The sequence below is a fragment of the Triturus cristatus genome, chromosome 2_2 (genome assembly GCF_964204655.1).
Source record: "Triturus cristatus chromosome 2_2, aTriCri1.1, whole genome shotgun sequence".
NCBI classification, from domain to species: Eukaryota; Metazoa; Chordata; class Amphibia; order Caudata; family Salamandridae; genus Triturus; species Triturus cristatus.
The window spans coordinates 430101544-430120077 of record NC_140582.1 but is presented as its reverse complement, the minus strand read 5'-3'; the positions used below and the strand labels follow the sequence as shown (position 1 = coordinate 430120077).

Genomic DNA, 18534 nt, shown 5'->3' with positions numbered 1-18534 from the left:
GAATTGTGAAATGGGAAGTCCCGGAGGACAGAAGAACACTGGGCCCCACGACTGAGGGTGTCCTGGAAAGGAAGGAGAGTCAAGCCGAGGATGAACCTAACCCAACGTCTCCCGGCTAAAGGGGGGAGAGCCAGATCCAGAGGACTTTGGGAAAAAGTTCAAAGGATCGCTTCACAGAGGCTGAGAATCCGGTGCAAGGAGAAGAAGAACAAGGAGAGGGTGCAACCGGGGGAGAATCCCCGGCTAGAGAGGAACAGGTGGTTCCGGAGAAAAGACAGAACTGTACAAGATCGGGCAGAGAGGTCAAGATGCCAAGAAGGTTTGAGGACTATGATACGCAAACCAAGTAAGACTGAACTAAAGGGGGGCCACCGGGGGTTGTAGTTTAAAGACATTAAAAGGGGGCGATATGTAGTGTTACGCTCTAGTGGTTAGCGCCCAGGGCATGCTGGGAAGGGGGCGTGGCTTAGCCCGCGATAAGCGCGAACAGAGAGAGCGCGAAGGAAGTCGGAGACGGGAGTGTTCCCGGCGCTCGGTTCCAACCTACATAAATAAATAAGTATATATATAAACCAACGACGGTGTCCTGGTTAATTGGGTATAATACCATCATTACACAATCCCCGTAACGATTGGGTTAACCACAACACTAGCACTTCAGTGCCTCATCAATACACATGCAATTGCGATACAATTATATCTGTAATATACTTCGTTCACAATAAACTGTCTCGACACAGCAATATCTATCTTTAATCTTTATGGCAAACAGACGGGGAGAACGTAGCTGGTTAGAATCAACCGACAAGAACTTTCTTTCCACATCGAGAGGGGTCAATATTCTACCGTGATATGAACAAACCTATGACGTCGAAATAATTATTATATCCTTGTCAACCAATTCATGTGATCGTGTTAGAATCATTTTAAAGCCAATGCTAACCCGATACAAATAAATACTCAATGCATGAACCTGTATGTTTTAGTCGGACGGGTGTATTTTTTTAATCGTACAGCTTAATACCGAGCACAAATTCTGCATTTAAATATTTTGCACTGATGTCAGGCGGTCAGCACTAAGATCCAGACTGCCTACGTGTTTACAAGCCCCATACCCACTGTCCTTGCTTTCACCTTTCGTCCTTCACGATGCTTTTAGACACTATAGAGAAGGGGCGGTTTAGGCGGGGATGTAGGCGGGGTTGTACCACCCCACCCTTGACTAGCTAAAGGGCACCGTGCCCTTGGTATAGGCAGGCAGCATATATCATTCTGGCAAATGTAAACAAACTTTAGCACTATTTGCTAAAATAAGAACTATTGTAGTACTATGTTTTTTTAAAGGAAACAATTTCTACAACTGTGATACCTGAGGCGGTGTCCGGGAATGTATAGACGGCGGTAACTAAGGGGCGGGGAACTGCGCCGAGCAGAAGGTGATTAGACCTTCCATCTTGAGAGAGATACGTTTAGTAATTCTTAGTCCAGGTCGCCGTACGAAAAACAAAAATATTGGAAAGCATACCAACGTAATTCTGTACCAGTTAAACACTACAATATGTGACTCGTCCTAAAAATAATTCCAGACGTATTTTAAATACATGCTGGTGTATTACAGATAAATTGCTATTAGGGGAAATAATGAAGATGGTGCACGCATTTACATTTTTAAAGCACTGATTTCAAGATCTATGATTCAGTATACCAAATAAACCCATAGCAGAGCCAGGAACAAATACAAAGGTAAGCATGTCCCAAGATGGCGCTATTCATCGCCACGTAAAATCCTTTCATTTGCTGGAATCTTTCTGGAAGCGTGCTCGCGCCGTACTAGCAGTCTCACAGCTGGCCGTTGGAGGCACGCGTGCTGTCAGAAGCTCGCTGGCCTTGGTTGTGACATTTCACAGGAGCCGCTCCAGAACTGACAGCAGCATGTCCGCACTGTGTAGAGCCGCCTGCCTGAGGCTGCTGCCCCTGGCCCGGGCCCCCCTTCCACGGACCGGTAAGCATACATATTATAAGTTCAGGGGACTGTCTAAATCATATATTTGCAAAAAGAGGGGAACGTGCACGTGTTCAAAGGATACAAATAATATTTTTCTTATTCCCACTTAAAATATGAATGTTAACGTCCCTTGACTCAAAGTGGACTGGTTGCTGTTTTAAGTTGGAAAATGTTGAAAAGAAATTTAACGTTTTTACCATGAAAAAGCTCCCTTTTAAATAGGCAATGAATGGCACGTGTGGTTAAAAACAAACGTGGTCGGTTTTCGAACCAGTGGTAACTGGGTTACAAGAATTTAGAATTTAGAGTATTGCAGTGAAATAAGTAAAAAAAAAAAACTCTACCGCAGTCTTATCGAAATTTCTTGAGAATCCGATGGCGATATTTATGAGATTGTGGGCCATGAAGGTTACTTACTGTGTTAAGGCGGATTGCTGTTAACTCTTACTTGATAGTTTTGTCTATTTGTTGTGGGATTTCGCTTCTTCATTTGACCCATGATTTAATATACTAATATATTTATACCCTGGATGAAAAGTAGTTACTCCTGCGCGGTTTCCTAAGCTCTCCTTATTGCTGCTTGCATGTGGCAAAATATCCGTAGTGTCTTTGTGTCGGGGTGCCGCCTGCCATGGCTCTGAGCTGCACTAAGCCCTTCGTCTCCTAGTTGTGTCCGGAGTTCTTCCCTCTTGATGCTTACGAAGGTGACCCGTGCCTCCCGCAGTGCGCAGACTCACCCTCCTTGCACCTTCCTTACTGCAAACTCTGCAGCTTCGAGAGGAGGAATTTTATTCAACATCCTTCCTTTAAAAAAAAAAAACATTCTAAAGCCATGAGCGTTCCTTCCAGGACGCACTTATCGACTGTTTAAACCATGGGGTCTTGACTTTAAGAGGAAAAAGACATAATTGGTCTGGACAAAACAAAGGTAGGTATGCTTTGAAATGCACTGTGCGGAAGAGACACGTTGAGTAAACATGCACCCTGCAGATAGATAGATATGGGTTTACAGAGTTGTCTAACTCTCGGGTTTGGCAGGAAAGGCTTTAATGCGTTGATATTTAATGTCTTCGAGTACACGCTCCACTTAACATAAATATTTCTTCCCTGTATAATATTCATGGCTTCATCCTTGAGAATTATGTCAATATAGCCTAAATGTGGGTAAACACTCTGGTATTAGAGCACTTCGATTGATCCGATCCATAGGTTGTCTCTGATAACTATTTTTGATGATGTCGTTAGTGTTTCCCTAGTTGTACCTTAATATACCTGATCAGCATTTCGTGTCTGTAATTGCTGCTTCCTAATAGCAATTCTACGTTCTTTTGTTGCCTTAGTGCTTCATAATTACAGTTCTCCGGCATTTTGGTTAGTTTGGGTTCACTAACAGCATTTTTCCTTAAGTGGTTTCTGAAAACACGTATGCAGCCTTTTACTTCGTAGTGGTTCATAATTCGACTTCCGCTGCACTTTGTTTTCCTTATGGTTCCCAGTGTATTTTCTGTTGTCGGGCCGCAAAAAATCATTAAAATGTTACTAGACCTGCAGGTTTAGTGACCTAAATAATCAACTCGACCTAATTGTAATGCTCTTGACCCATAAACTGGTTTCAAATTATGTGATCCAGAGTGTTGGACCTGATTTATTTATTTATTTATTTTTAACAAACTTTATTGCCTTTAATATGTCCTTCAGTTATTTCGCTAATTGCGTTACAAGTAAGTGCAATGCATGGTCAAATTTAGTGCAACCCATTGTGTATAATACATGCTCCTTATATTCATGAGTCCTGGTTCCATCAGTCGCATCTTTTGTCCGGTAAGGATTCTTCCAAGCAGGCCTCAATTCCCCCCCCCCCCTTCCCCACCACAATAACTAATCCCCCCCCCCCCCACACTGCTGTCTCCCACCTGTATTTATTGAGATCAGAAAGGCACCTCCCCTATACTTTGCGGTGTGTGTTGGCGTTTCGCAGGTGCCTCTTTTCCGGATCCCTGCCTTCTTATGTGTAAATGTATTATATGTCCCCATCCCTCGGTATCTTTAGTAATACCCCATCCTGACCTGGCCCCTGGAGGTTCTCTTGCTGTGGCGGTCTATCGGGGTTGGAGGCTAAGATGCCCGGCCATTTCTCTTCAGAGTGTTGGACCTGATACTCACCAGTTAGCGTTTCCCTGAATGTTTTTGCTTTTTCCGCCAGGGTTTTGCCGATTCTCTTAAGTGGCCTCTGGGCACATTCCCACTGTAAATATGGTGTGAAAGTGCACGTGCCCTTCTTACCCGTGTTGGGAAGTGACGCTGATTCGATATTCTGCAACGTGGGCCGATCTGCCATGGCAGACCGGTTGGTACGCACTGGCAACTATCATGAATAAACCCGTGCGCAGCTTGCCATTGTAGGCCGCTGTATGTGCGCACACCTGATACCTGAGACTGCGTGTGCTGCCAACACCGGGTAGTGCGTGCACACGCATTAGTTAAACCCTTGTCTGGTCTTCTGTGCAGACTAGGGTGGGTGCACTTGCACCGCTGGTGCTGGGGACTGTTTCCAACCTGCCAACACAGGTCTGTGTGCTCACTAGCGCACGTGCACCCTGGTTGTGGGGGAATACCTGTGTTTTTACTGCCTATGAGGCCTGCTCTTCCCATAGGTTAACATGGGGAAGCGGTTGACATTACTTCGGTCTGCAATAGCGGGTTACAGCAGAGCAGCGTCATGATGTTTCCCATCAATGGATTCGCATTGCCAAACCCGTTCCATTGGTAACAGGGTTTTGGCATAACTCGCTTAGAAATGCCTCTTCTAGAATATTGACTTTTCTATGGTCAGAGTCTTGGGGACTGTGGTGCCTGCAGAAATGTTTTAAGGAATGGGCAAAGTGGGCTCTGGTCCGGGGCTCCAGCCTTTCAGGGGGCTCCCTGATAAGAGCCTGCTCTGTTCTGCAGAGAGGTTTGCCCTTATCAACGTGAATAATGTGTAAACAGATTGTTTTAAATACTGTTTTCCTTTAAGATACTTTTTACTGTGGGTGATGTGTGAGAATCTGTTGCAGACATTTTGGAGAGATGTTTGTTTCATGCAATATCCTTAAAGTTTCTTCTAGATCAAAACAGAAACTCAAATATGAGAAATTGAAGGGTGTTGGAGATTATTTTCAATAACATTAGTGAGCTGCTGACGTTACAATATTAAAAACACAGGACACTATTCCTGAATATTTGATGTAAACCAATTTTGAATCTGAACGAGTTTGCCTGTGCACCGTCAGTGACTTGGCCAAAGAGGGCATGAAAGAGCTCGAATTGAATATTTTGGATCAAAGCATTTTCGAACAGGTCCCCCAAAATGTTTTGCCCAGGGCACCCAAATTCTTAAGATGTGTCTGACTCCAGTGGACACCAAGGGGCGGGGGAGCACATCTGGGCATTCCCCAAGTGACCGCCATAAACCATGGACATCCCACTGGAATGACAGACCTCTGCTGTTTGAGGGTCCGAATAGGATAGGTTGAAGATAGAGGTTTGGACACTTAGCCTCTAGGGGCTGGATCATGGCCCCACTAAAGATTAATATCTGGATTCCATGGCCCCATGGCAGACAGACCTCCAATTTAGGGGCGACATCTGTGGTTCGAAGGGAAACCCCCTTAACTTCAAAGACCTAAAACAGTATTGTTACAGGTGCCATAATTCAGCAAAGGGCGAGATATGCTTGTGGGGACGTGGGACCGCAGAACCCAGACTGTATGGTGTATATTACCAGAGGATTCTGTTGTGCACATAAAGGATAACTGTCTGAATAGTGGCTGGCCTTGGCCGAGGACCTGCTTATGTGTGGCGTGGCCTGGAGTGTGCTTTCCAAGGGCTCAAATGCGGGCCTCCTGTTTTCCCAGAGGTCTCGGGGACATCAAAGATCTCCCTCGAGGTACCTATACCATCTACCTGTGACATCTGGAGAGCGGTGCCCTCTCAAGTGCCCACCTCAGCTACTGAATCCCAACTGGTAGCATGGTGTGAGCGTGGAACTAAGACTTGTGTCTGGAGACTGAATTGTCTAGTACGTAGCCCCAGAAATCTAGCCCACCTCTAAGGCATGTGTTTTCTGTACTGCGGGTACCCTGACGCTCATAAGCATTTAGTTGTAGTGTGGGGCTTCCCCTGTTGCCTGACCCCTTGAAGCCCGCTTCGTCTGTCATGCCGCATTTCTCTCTCTTGCAACATGCTGACTGCTTGCTCATTGCATGCGGTTTCCAATTCACAGGGTGCAACCCTCGAAGGTGGGGTGTACCCGTAGTAGTGCCATATTCTAGCGTGTGTGTGTGTGTGTGTCTGTGTGTCTGTGTCTGTGTCTCCCTCCGAACTGGTCTGGCGCAACCGTATCATGGTGCATCGGATGTTGTGCCTCATTTTAGGGAGGTACGGAATTGCAACACTTCGTGTTTGAAATCTGAAGTTGTTGGTGCGACCCATACCAAAGCCCACCAGACGCTGTGCCTGTATCACCTGGGCATGACCCTGATCATCCTGTCATCCTTTCTAGAGGCTCCCCTGTTACTCCCCATTCATTGGTTGTTCCCTTGTTGAGCCTCGTTGCTGTGGACCAACTGCCCTCTCCACACCTGGCTTCTCCTGAAGACATCTTGGCCCCAGGTAGTAGCGAGAGAGATTGACTGGGTTGAAGGAACGCTTCCGAGACCATACAGAAGTGGGTCAAGAGACTGCGTGACTCCTTTGTATTCTGAGACCTGTGGGTGATCCTCCTGAGTGGCTGCTGAACTCCCCTTGCTTACGTCTACCTCCTAATTAAAACTGCTACATATTCCCACCTGCTTTGCAAGGACCTAAACTAAGTGTGACTTGGGCCGCATGCTGCCCAGTGTCCGGGAGGCACGGGCAGTTATTTTCTATCTCGGGGTATTGGACCATCAAGGTGAACTAGAGGGCGGAGGGAGGCTGGGGCCACGCAGTGTGCAGGGAGTGAGCCATTAACCTGCTGGTTACCAGAGGCACTGCATTAGGGTGCTGAGTGCGGACGTATGTGAAAGCCTGCTGTACGAACTGGCTGATACCTGTTGTACCGCATAGTGGTGCAGAGTGAGTGTGTGTGATAGTGTGCGGACCACCTGTAATTTACGATTCTGTCTGTCAGTGCCGTGTTTTACGTTGATTTTATTCCAAAAGCACAATACATTTGACATTGGGTTTACCCGCGTGGCTTCGGCCCGCGGTGCTGCTACAGTGTTCTATTTTTGTGAATGTACATATTTTTTACATTGTGCACTGCATAAGACTTCTGTCTCCTCCTCTCTCTTGGGTTAGGTACTGTCCACAGTGTCCTTACTATTGATATCCTAACAATACGAGTGGGCCTAGTACTGCCAGTAATATTTCCAAATGTTTTTTATGCCTAAAAGTATATGTTTTATAATGATTGAATACGTGTGTTGAATATGTTTTTACATACATCCTGTGTGAAATCTTTTGTGACGCTCAGTGCATGTATCGCGAGTGACTGCTGTGCCTTTGCTTTCACATTGCCTCGGATATAAGCCTGACTGCTCAGTGCCAAGCTATCCAAGGTTCAGCACGGATTTGTACAGTGAGTGTAAACAACTCCCCTTGACAGGAGCAGTAGGTTCTACCTGGCTGGGGTCATTCCTTCACCCAACCAGACGCTGCCAGTTCCAACACTAGGCAAATATTTTAATTCACTGAGCCGCCGTTTTCTTCATTATCTCACATGAGAGCTCTTTCAAATATGAGACTTCAGCATGTTTGCAGTGCAAAAAAATCTTTTGTTTGGTTTAATAGACTAAACTTTGTATCCATATAGAATACAAGTCTTGCCACATAAAGGATAAACATGACTCCTGACTTCCCTCTTAGTTCATGAACTACATTGTCATCAGGACTGGGCAGTTATGTTTCTCAAATCGTGTGTAAAACCTATCAATTTTCATAAATGCATAACTAAAGCATGAAGTGGTAGTACACTGTCATTTGCAATCAGCAGACTTTACATTAAATTGACCACAAAAATCCCACTGACATGCAGTTTTATTGATAAAACTGTATAGCGCACAAACAATAATATTTGCAAATAGTTTCTGTAAATATTTGTCATTTGTACATTATTGAATAAAGTGTTCTGATTTGTTTTGCTCATATTTAAATCTTTGTTTACATAACACTACTCAATTAAAAAAAAAAAGTGCTTTCCTAACTCCTGATATATTTTGAAATATTTATACTATGCATTTAGAAGCTAGTTAAATGTTGTGTTAGAAAAATAATTACCTTACAGCCTTTTGTTTCACAATCATTGTCAGACAGCTCACTTGACAAAAACCTCTTAACTGTAGTAAGAGAAAGTAAAATAAACTCATTTTTCCAAGCAGCAACTAGTAAAAAGACAAACAGACATTTGACCGCTTTCCTTGAACAGACAGCAAATGTGTCAAGATAAAAACAAGATTTAAAGTCCTCTTTATTGCTAATTCACTTTCTCAATGAACAGAACACCTCTTCTTTCCAGGTTGTTTTCACTTGCCAGAACAGACCAGTAGGTGGTAAAAATAGCTCCATAACTAATCAAATCTGACTCGCCATTGCAAGTGGCCCAGTGGATTTTTCGAGGCCTGGTTGCGTTCTGTGACTGCACTGGTTCTTGATGCAACTTATGTTTCAGTTTTTCCCCCATTCTGGTTCCTACTAGTACTTCTCAAGCATTTGTTTCCTGGTGGTACTTCATCTGCATTTTCGTTCCCTAGTGGTTCTTGAGATATTTTGATAATCATAGTATATTTATTTCACTGCAGTTCCCCTATATAGGCCCTGATTCAGATAATGAGGGGCTATTTATGATAGTACTGCGATATAAGTAACAACCTTTCTTAAACCGTCAATTGTGAAATTGACTCAAATGTCTTTCTAAAAGGGTAAAATAATTGGGCGCTCTCATCTTTCCAGATTTAAATGAGGAGTTAGCACTAGTCTTTTTTTTGTGGTGATAAGTTACAAATTTCCCATGCAGTGATGTGACCTGAGTGAATTGATTGATGTGGTATACCACTTTACTTACAATAGAAAAATGGTGTTAACGGTGCAAAATCAATTTACCGCAGATTTAATACAAAAGTAATACTTTCATTGTTCTTCCAATTTTTTTTATTTACCGGAGGGTGTTGTAAGTGAACTACAGGACACCCTCAGCTGTTGACTTACTACATCATGACACAACAACACACCCATTCCACTCTTTTTGCCTTTACTACTTTTTTCTAAGTTAAAACTTCTTTCAGGTTCACCCACTGTCATAACCTTCTTATCCTCTTTCTCTTTTGTATCCGTTGTTTTCACACATTATTCAGCAGTTTTGCACTATATCGTTGCAGTATCTTCCCTTTATTTATGGGTGTTAACCCCTTCGGTGCTCATGACGGAATGGTTCCATCATGAGCACCTGTACTCAGGACGGGACCATTCCGTCATGATGACAGGGGCACGAAATCACTCTGCTGCAAACAGCAGAGGGATTTTGTGAGAAAGTGCCATCTTTCTTGCATGGTATGCCCCCACTTTTTGCTGAATTGCTGAATGTACTTTGACTGAGTGTGCCCTGGACTCCTGCCAATCAGGTGCCCAGGGCTTATGTTCCTTCCCTAAACAAAAACCTCAAAACCAAATTGGCAAACCCTGGCCACATGCCAGCCCCTGGTAAATGGTACCCAGGGCCTTGTGACCAGGGAAGGCCTCTAAGGGCTGCAGCACTCATTGTGCCACCCTTAGAGGCCCTGTACCCTAACACCCACACACTGCCCTAGCAGGCTGAGTGTCTGGGAGCAAGACAAAACAGAGAGTCGACATGGCACATATCCCTTTGTGCCATGCCCACAACCTACACTGCCCTGGCATACATCAGCCACCCCTCTAGCTGGGTGCCTTATGCCAGTGGTGTGGGCACAGAGGCAGGAGCCCTGTGCCCCTACAGTACCCAGGTCCATTCCTGGGCCCTGTAAGTGCAGTTCTGCCATTTAAGAGTACATGGTGCTGGGAGCTTGTCAAACACGAACTCCACAGCACCATAATGGCAGCACTGAAGCTTGAGAAGTTTGGTATCAAACTGCTCAGCACACATGCCAGTGTGGGATTTAATGTACCGAGCACCACAGAGGGCATCTTAGAGAGGCCCCCTGAAACCTAACCCACAATCCACGTCGGTTCTGAGGCTGTCTAGGCTGCCACACAGCACACATGTTGCTGGACCCCTGGGTAGGAGAGGCCCTGCTCTCCTGGGCCTGCAACAATGCACATCCTGGACGAGGTGCTAGATCTCCTCCCCCAGGATGGGCAGGGGGAAGCTTCAAAGGCATGCCGCCTCTGTGAGCTTCCCCAGGCCATTGCAACCCCCCACTCTGGCGGGAAGTTTAGCCGGAAACCCCAAATAAGGACAGGGGATGTGCCAGCCTGCCAACCCCACCCCTCAGGTGGGGGAGTCGAGGTGAAGCACATCCCCGGGCTCTCGCCATCTTGAAGATGGGAAGCCCTACCCAATCAGGACTAGGCTACTGCCCCCTCCCACAGGAGAGAGGCAGGATAGGGGGTGTACCCACCCCAGGACAGGGACCCATTGGCCCCTGCCCTTCACCTACCTGTAACGCCCCTAAATCTAGTATTTAGGGGCACCCTGAACCTTCCTTCCCCAGATTCCAGATTCCAAAGAAGAGCAAGAAGAAAGAAGACCTGCCCTGCAGCTGCTAAAAAGAAGACACCAACTGCTTTGGCCCCAGCCCTACCGGCCTGTCGACCCTTGAACCTGCTCCTGCTCCAACCCGGCATCTCTTGTGGCCAGCAACCTCACAAACCCCGGAGGACCTGGCTACCTTTTGACTCCAAACCCCTGGGACTCCCATGAGTAGAGGCTCTACTCAAAACCTACTTCTAATCCCTGGCAGCAGCCCGGAACCGCGAACCCAGCACACTCTTCACCAGCCAAGCCTGGCCTGTGCCGGAGTTAACAAAGACCACGAGGACGACCCCACGGCGACTGTGACCCCGAGTCGGGCATCCAAGGACCTCCCTCGACACTCCTGAAGAAGCCTGCAGCCTCAGAACAAGGTGCCCCCCTACCGCGATCAACAGTGGGTAAGATTTCCCGACACCAAAAGGCACCCCTGCACCCGGCGCCCCACGGCCCCCTGTGCCCAATCCCGGGGTACCTACCTATCCTCCAACTACCCAACTTACCTCTCGAAGTGGTGGTGGCACCTGAAGAATCCTCGTCCCCGAGCTTGCAGTCTTTTTCTAAACCGGAGATTTCCCATTGAAATCAATTAAGTGCCCGAAGGCTCAAAAGCACCCTGCACCCAGCCGCATGAGTGGCTCTGGCAGTGCAACCTCTACACCTATCCACTTCCCCACTTGACCTGAGTAAGTGACCAGGAGCCCAGCTCCCACAGCCGCGTGGCCTGCTAGTCAGCAGCCACCAACCAAGGCTCCCCTATCCCTCGTAGGATGACATTGGGCCTAACTCACTTTGCACCCGGCCGCCCTAGTGCCACTGGGAGTGAACCAACTGCAGCTACCTGACCCTGGGAGACCCCGGAGTCTATGCCCAGAACCTCGACTCTGCCAGTCGAGTACTTGCCTTTAAACCGATAACTCAATTTTCTTCATAGGGTAACATTGACTGGCTTTTTCCTGAAATTCTTCTAAGTGTGGACTTTTCAAAACTTAAAATATTCACCAAAAAGCAGCCGAGTAACGAAAACGAAAATACTCACCTGCTCTTAGGTGAGCTCCCAGTGCCGGATCTTGGTGCCCAGCACTGACTCTGAAAAATACTTACAACTGTACTTACCAGTAACCCAATTTTCTCCCATAGGAAGCCATTGACTGTTTTTCTGTGAAATTTCTTCTAAGTGTCAATTTCTGCAATCTTTAAATATTCTTTAAAAATCGTATAATATCTGAAAACGTAATTACTTACCGGTTTTGGATAAAGGTCACAGTACTGAGTCTAGGCACCCAGTACTGGATTACAAAAGTAACGAGAACATACTATACCTGCAACTTGAATTTTCTGCCATAGGGAATCATTGACTGTTTACTATGAAATATTTTCTAAGTGTCAACTTTTAAAATAGCAAAATATTGTCAAAAACTCATCACAGTAATTAAGACGACTTCTATCACTTGATTCCAAGTACTGACCCAGGATTGAATCTAGGATCCAGTCCTGGAATTCCAAAAGTAATCCTAAAAGTAATCTGTTGCAAATAACTTGAAACTTCCATTGAACTCAATGCATTATTGTGTTTAAAATAGTGTTGCCTATTGCAACCACTTGTAACTGTTTACAAAAGTCAATTGCATATTGCAAAAGTATTTATATAAAGCATCTCTTTCTGAGAAAGTATATTTTAATACCCATTGTTGGTTCTAAAATAAAACAAGCATATATTTTTTTATATATAAACCATTGGCCTAGAGTTCAGTTATTGAGTGTGTGAGACCATTTGCTGACTGAGTGTGTACAACAAATGCTTTACACTGTCCTCTGATACTGCCTTACTGCTTGACCAAGCTACCACTTTAGAGAGTAAGGTTATATCTAACTTTAGCCTCTGCCAAACCTCTGGGGACTGTGGACTCTGTACATCCTGTACCTATTTAGGAACAGTATATACAGCGCAACTTTCTCTCAGATTTCCATTATTTCTTGGGGCCTCAGGAGGTGGGGAGAATCTCCCCTTTCCAATGGTACCCTTCCCTAGTGGATTCCTGCTTGGGGATCGCCCCAGGAGGGCGATCACCCAAGCAGGGATCCACCCACTAGCCACTAGGGAGGGGGGAGCGGCCCCTTGGGCAAAGGCCTGTCTGCCCCAATCTGTCCCCTCGGGGGCAGAAAGCACCCTAGACGCCAGGAATTTTTGTTTATACAGCAGGGGTGGGTGCTGCCCAGAATGGGCATGCCAACGCCCCCACCCCTCCAAAGAAGGAATAAGACTTTCTGCCCCCCCCAGGAGGCAGATGGGAGCAATAGCCCCTGATCTGCCCGGGGGGGGGGAGGGGGGCAGAAAGCCCACTACGCCCCAGGGATTTTTTAAAAAAATATATACGCAAGGGTGGGGGCTGCCCAGAATGGGCATACAAATACCCCCACCCAAAAATACAAAATGCTACAGTCTTTCTGCCCCTCCTGGGAGGTAGATGGGGCAATAGCCCCTTATATGCCCCCCCCCCCCGGGGGGGGGGGGGGGGGCAGAAAGCCCACAAGGCACCAGGGATTTTTATTTTTCCAAAGTTCAGGGAGGGGGCTGCCCAGAATGGGCATTCCAATGCCCCCCCCACCAAAAAAAAATGCCACCGGGAGTCCTGCGAGGTATGGCTTGTGTGGATCCCCCAGCGTTTTCCTATCCAGAATCCCCTGCAAACCTCAAATTTAGCTGAAAAAACATATTTTCCACATATATTTGTGTGGAATCACAGTGCTGGCACAAATGTCCTACCCCACAGCGTTCTCCTTAGTCTCCCGAGTAAAATGATACCTCGCTGGACTTCTAGTTTTCAGAAATGTGTGGGTTTGGTAGTTTCCCAAGATGGCCCCCGGGCCAAAAACCCAGGTGACCACCCCCTTGCAAAACTAGGTTGTTTTGTGATAGGTAATTTTGATGTCTCCTCTATACGTTTTGGGCCCTTGCCTGTAGCGGATACTTGACCCACCCGCGCGAGTGAGGTACCATTTTTATCGGGAGAACTGGGGGAACGCTGGGTGGTAGGAAATGTGTGGATCCGTGCAGAGTCCAGAACTTTCCCACAGAGAAATGTGAGGAAAATATTTTTTAAAATTCTTTTTACAAAGTTTGAGGTTTGCAAGGGAGTCTGGGTAACAGAAGCTGGTGAGAGCCAGACAAGTCACCCCATCCTGGAATCCCCTGGGTGTCTAGTTGGTGCCGGCAGAGCTAGGGTTCAAAATCTACAGCTAGGCACTGTGCAAAAAAAGGATCAGTTTTCACTGTGAAAATGTGTTATGTCCATTACGTTTTGGGCAGTTTCCTGTCGCGGGCACTAGGCCTACCCACACAAGTGAGGTACCATTTTTATCGGGAGACTTAGGGTAACACAGAAACTGTTATTACCTATTGACTTTCGATGCATTTCTGCCTTCCAAATGAAAACAATGTGTAAAAAAGAAGTCCCTTTTAATTTTTTTTTCATAATTCTCATGCTAGTATGGTACTCACCATTTCGGAAATCTGCAAATAGCTGCTGTTTCTAAACTATATTTTGTTCCAATTTCAGAAATACATAGGTTTTCATACCGATTTTTCACTGTATATATTTTTCCAAATGAATTGCTATATACCCGGCACATAATAAAAAAACATTTCAAGACGCTGATCAGTTATTGGCTCTGGGTTTGTCGGGTTCTTGGTGAACCTACAAGTCCTATATAACCCCACAACCAGAAAGGTCCAGCGGATGTAACGGTATATTGCTTTCAAACAGCTGTCATAATTAGAAGAAGTTAAGGTGAAAACGTTGGCACAAATTTTTCCTATATTCAACTGTTAGTTTCTATAAAGAAACCTTGAAGGATCTACACAAATGACCCCTTGCTGAATTCAGAATTATCTACTTTTCTAAAATGTATAGCTTTCCAGGATCCATTATTCCTTTCATACCCATTTCTACCATTAACTGGAAGAAGGTTGAAAGCACAACAAATAGCAAAAATAGGCTATGTCCCAGTAAAATGCGCAAACTGTGTAAGAAATTTTGGTTTTCTGACAAAAAAGTCTGTCAGTCCCTAAAAGCTGGGAAAATTGTGATTTCAGCCCCACAAACCCTTTGTTGATACCATTTGCAGGGAAGAAAACAGACGCTATCATTTGCAGCACTTTTTTTCCCATTAAAAAAAAAAAGTTAGCTGTATTTTGGCTAAGTTCTGGGTCCCCCGCCAGGGGAATCCAGAAACCCTGGGTACCTTTAGAATCCCCTTGATGTTGGAAGAAAAGGACGCAAATTTGGCGTGGATACCTTGTGGTCAAAAAGTTACAGGGGTTAACAAGACCATAAACTTTCCCTTGCTTTTGGCGTTCATATTAAACTGATCCTGCCGTGTCGCATAATTAGTTAACTTTTAAAAACTGATGAGATGAGGCACCATGTCTTAACCTTGATATATATTTGTTAACGATTTGTTCTGGAACAAAATAGTTATTTCTTTGTGATATTGTTTGTATGTGAGATAAAGTAAGTCACCAATCCAGTAGTTTGACTATGTTCTTTCTCACCCACCTTGCTTAGAGTGCACATTTATGCATCTGTTCAGCACCCAAAGCAATTCAGTTTATGCATGCTTATCTGTCAGCTGCAAATTTGTCTCCTATTGCATTTAAATAAACCTGGAACGTTGTCCTCTGTTCCTTTCATGGAATGTTTGGACATGGACTCTAAACTTGGTAACCACACCATATTTTGTATGTAAGGAGCTTAATACAGCTTTGTAAGATGATGTTCCTCAAGAACTAAACTAAATTTGAACTGAGAAAACATTTAACTTGTAGACTTCTAGGTATCCTTCTGTTAACCCTCCTGCACTTAACAATGTTGAACAACCTGAGGGTTTACTCATTTGACTTACTACCTCCAGGGTGTAGGAGACAGAACATTTCTGAGGGGGTTATGGGGGGCACGGACAAACTTGAGGAGAGCCGTCCCAGGGTTCTGGCTTGGTTCTGAGAGCCAAAGCAGGAGTCAAGCAGTCAAAAGATGTATTCGAGCAGCAAACAACAACAAAAATAAATGATAGCATTCAAAACGAAAATAATTTTTTTATTGTGTCACTGAATTGAGTGACTTTTATTAAAAGTAATACTTGTTTTTTAACATTCCAAAATGCCACCATTGCCTGATAACGTTCCCATGAGTCGCTCAAAATATGTTGATTTGTCATGATTTCTATAGTCTATATTGGTATTGAACGTGAAGCGTGACCTTTATATTAACTGTATTTGTGAGGTTTTTGTACAGCGCTGCATTGCTTAAATCTGCTCTCATACTGGACTGTTAAGGAAAATGATACATAGTGAATTAAAGCAATAGACCGTGCATCAGTCGGAGCCCCCACCTATTCACACAGGGCACCCGTATGTGGGTGACCCCTCTGTTTCAAGAGCTTGCTTGACAAACAGCAATTTTAGAAGCGTCTCAACACCCCACTGACCACAATTGAATAACAAAACAAACAGAGCCCCACAGCATTTGCTCCTCAGGTTACAGTGCTTGAAGTAGACTTGGGAGATGTGCAGTATGGCTACAGAGAGACATGTTTGGTCTGCTACTGTTTAATCTCCAGTTTGCATTTTATCATCTGAGGAAATATCGCCCTCTTTCTCCCCCCCCCCCCCCCCCCCCTCCTCCCCCACCAAACTCTTTGAGGGAGCAAAATAACGTGATGCCGGTTGAGCAAGGTGGCTTTAAAGAAGGCCACTCAACAATTGACCACTGCCATAGTTTATGAGCAATGGCAAAGAAGTCTATTGAGTTGAGGGGACGATTATAATTCTCTCTTGTTGATTTCCATCCGCCTTCGTTTTGGTCAACCGTAAACTGTTGTTTGGTATGCAGAGGTGGCTCGGCATCGTCAAATCACTGCTTGCTCTTATTCAGGAGCTACACAGTCCGAATTTGGCCCGAGTGATGTTGGATTTCAGAGGGACCCTATAGATGAAAATTCAGATTAAGAATGGCTTACAACAGGGCTGAGTCCTGGCTCCCCTATTCTCTTTATTTTTATCTGATCTGCCAAATGTTTTAAAGAACGTGGACGGCCTCTGCCCTAAAATGATTGGGACCCACGTCCCATGCCTACTATATAATTTGGTGGTAGTGGACATGGCAGAAGTGGGACTACAAAAGAAACTGGACTCCTTCCACGACTATTGCTTAAGCAAAAGCCTTATGGTTAACTTGGAAAAGACGAAGATAATGGTTTTGGGGAAAGGTTAGATTGGTGCTTGGGGGGGGAAGAAATAAAAAAGTTGATCTGGTATACAAATATAAATACTTGGGTATGTTGTTTAATGCCAAGCTAAATTGGAGTGATCACATTGAATTGCTAAAAATAATAGCATTAATCTCTGTATGGGGCTTAAAACTGTTTTACCGGAAGTATGGAGAGCCCTCTCAACGCCCCATATTGTCTGCCTTAAATGCAATGGTTTGTCCCTAATTCCAGTATGGGCTGGAAGTGCTAACACTAGGTGGCAAATTGGATTGGAATCTTGAAGAGGGTCATTGTGTGAAAGGGCTCCTCGCATTGACGCTATCAACTATGATCCAAGCCATAAGGGTTGAATACCAGCTAACAACCTGAAGCAATTTGGGTGTACAATCTACACTGACACTCTAGCAGAGACTAAATAGAGAGGAAATTCACCAAAATATCACACCTATGCAAAGCACAAATAGAGAACAGTGAACTGACCTGGGCCTCCCAAGTAAGACATATGTTAGGTAAGGTCTGCTTAAAATTGTCATTGATGCCAAATCAGTGGATGAAAGGGATACAAATCCCTGAAGCAGGAGCTTCATTAGAACCAAAAGTGCTAGAGAGGATGATCTGCTTTACTCGAGGGTTAAATCGTCCATTCAATTTCTGTCTAAAGGTTAGAGCAATGATGATAAATTTCCTTATATTGAGGCCTTACCAAACCCCAAGCTCAGGAATGCGGTGTTAAAATTCTGGTTTGGGATCAACCCATGTTACATAGATAAGAAGACAAAAGTAGCAATGAGAGATGAGCAGGGCAAGTACACATTTGGGATGAAGGCAAAATGTAATGTGACACATTTTACTCCACTGTTTGTTTTTTAGCTGAATGGAAAACATTTTTAAAAGACATTTTTATTTCACTTATGGAATTACTAATCGGGATCAGCCCTCAACTTGTTGGTAGACTTTACCTTTTTAAATGGCGTACGTGCAATTGGGAGACTTTGAAATCCATACGGTAGTCATTCAAAGGTCTGTTGAATAATTTGTAAGGGACCTTGTGGGTTGATAGACCCTCCGCCAAACTGCTTTTTCCTTTTATATTGTATTTATATATATATATATTTTTTTTTGACAACCAATTTTATTGAGTTTTGTAGGTAAGAACAAACAGCACCATTCAGAGCCACATATGCATCATCAGAATAGGGAGAAAAACACATCTCCGTGACATCAAGATTACAAAAGGAAATCACTAAAAGCATATCCACATGTGCCTGAAGAGAGGACCACACCATCTCAATCATCGAGTATCCCGACCCATTTGCCCCACATACGATGAAATTTCTCAGGACATCCTCTGGCCACGTATAGAGGCCGCTCCTGTGCAGTGCACCAATCCACCCCCCGGCGCCATTGCCCTAGAGTAGGAGGAGCAGTGTCCAACCAATGCTCAGCAATGTCCCTCTTAGCGACCACCAGTGCTGTGTTAAGGAAAAGTTTCTCTGCCCTAGAGCCGTCCAAT

At 44.9% G+C, this 18534-nt stretch overlaps 1 protein-coding gene across 1 annotated transcript in view; it reads left to right on the top strand.

Annotated features, from left to right (window-relative positions):
• The first annotated feature begins 1820 nt into the window (after positions 1–1820).
• The window catches only part of MGARP (mitochondria localized glutamic acid rich protein), a 543910-nt gene continuing 527196 nt past the window's right edge, over positions 1821–18534 (top strand). The window contains exon 1 of the mRNA XM_085641521.1: positions 1821–2002. Within this exon, the coding sequence (XP_085497647.1) occupies positions 1933–2002 (70 nt within the window). The 5' untranslated portion in view covers positions 1821–1932. The remainder of the gene's footprint in view (positions 2003–18534) is intronic.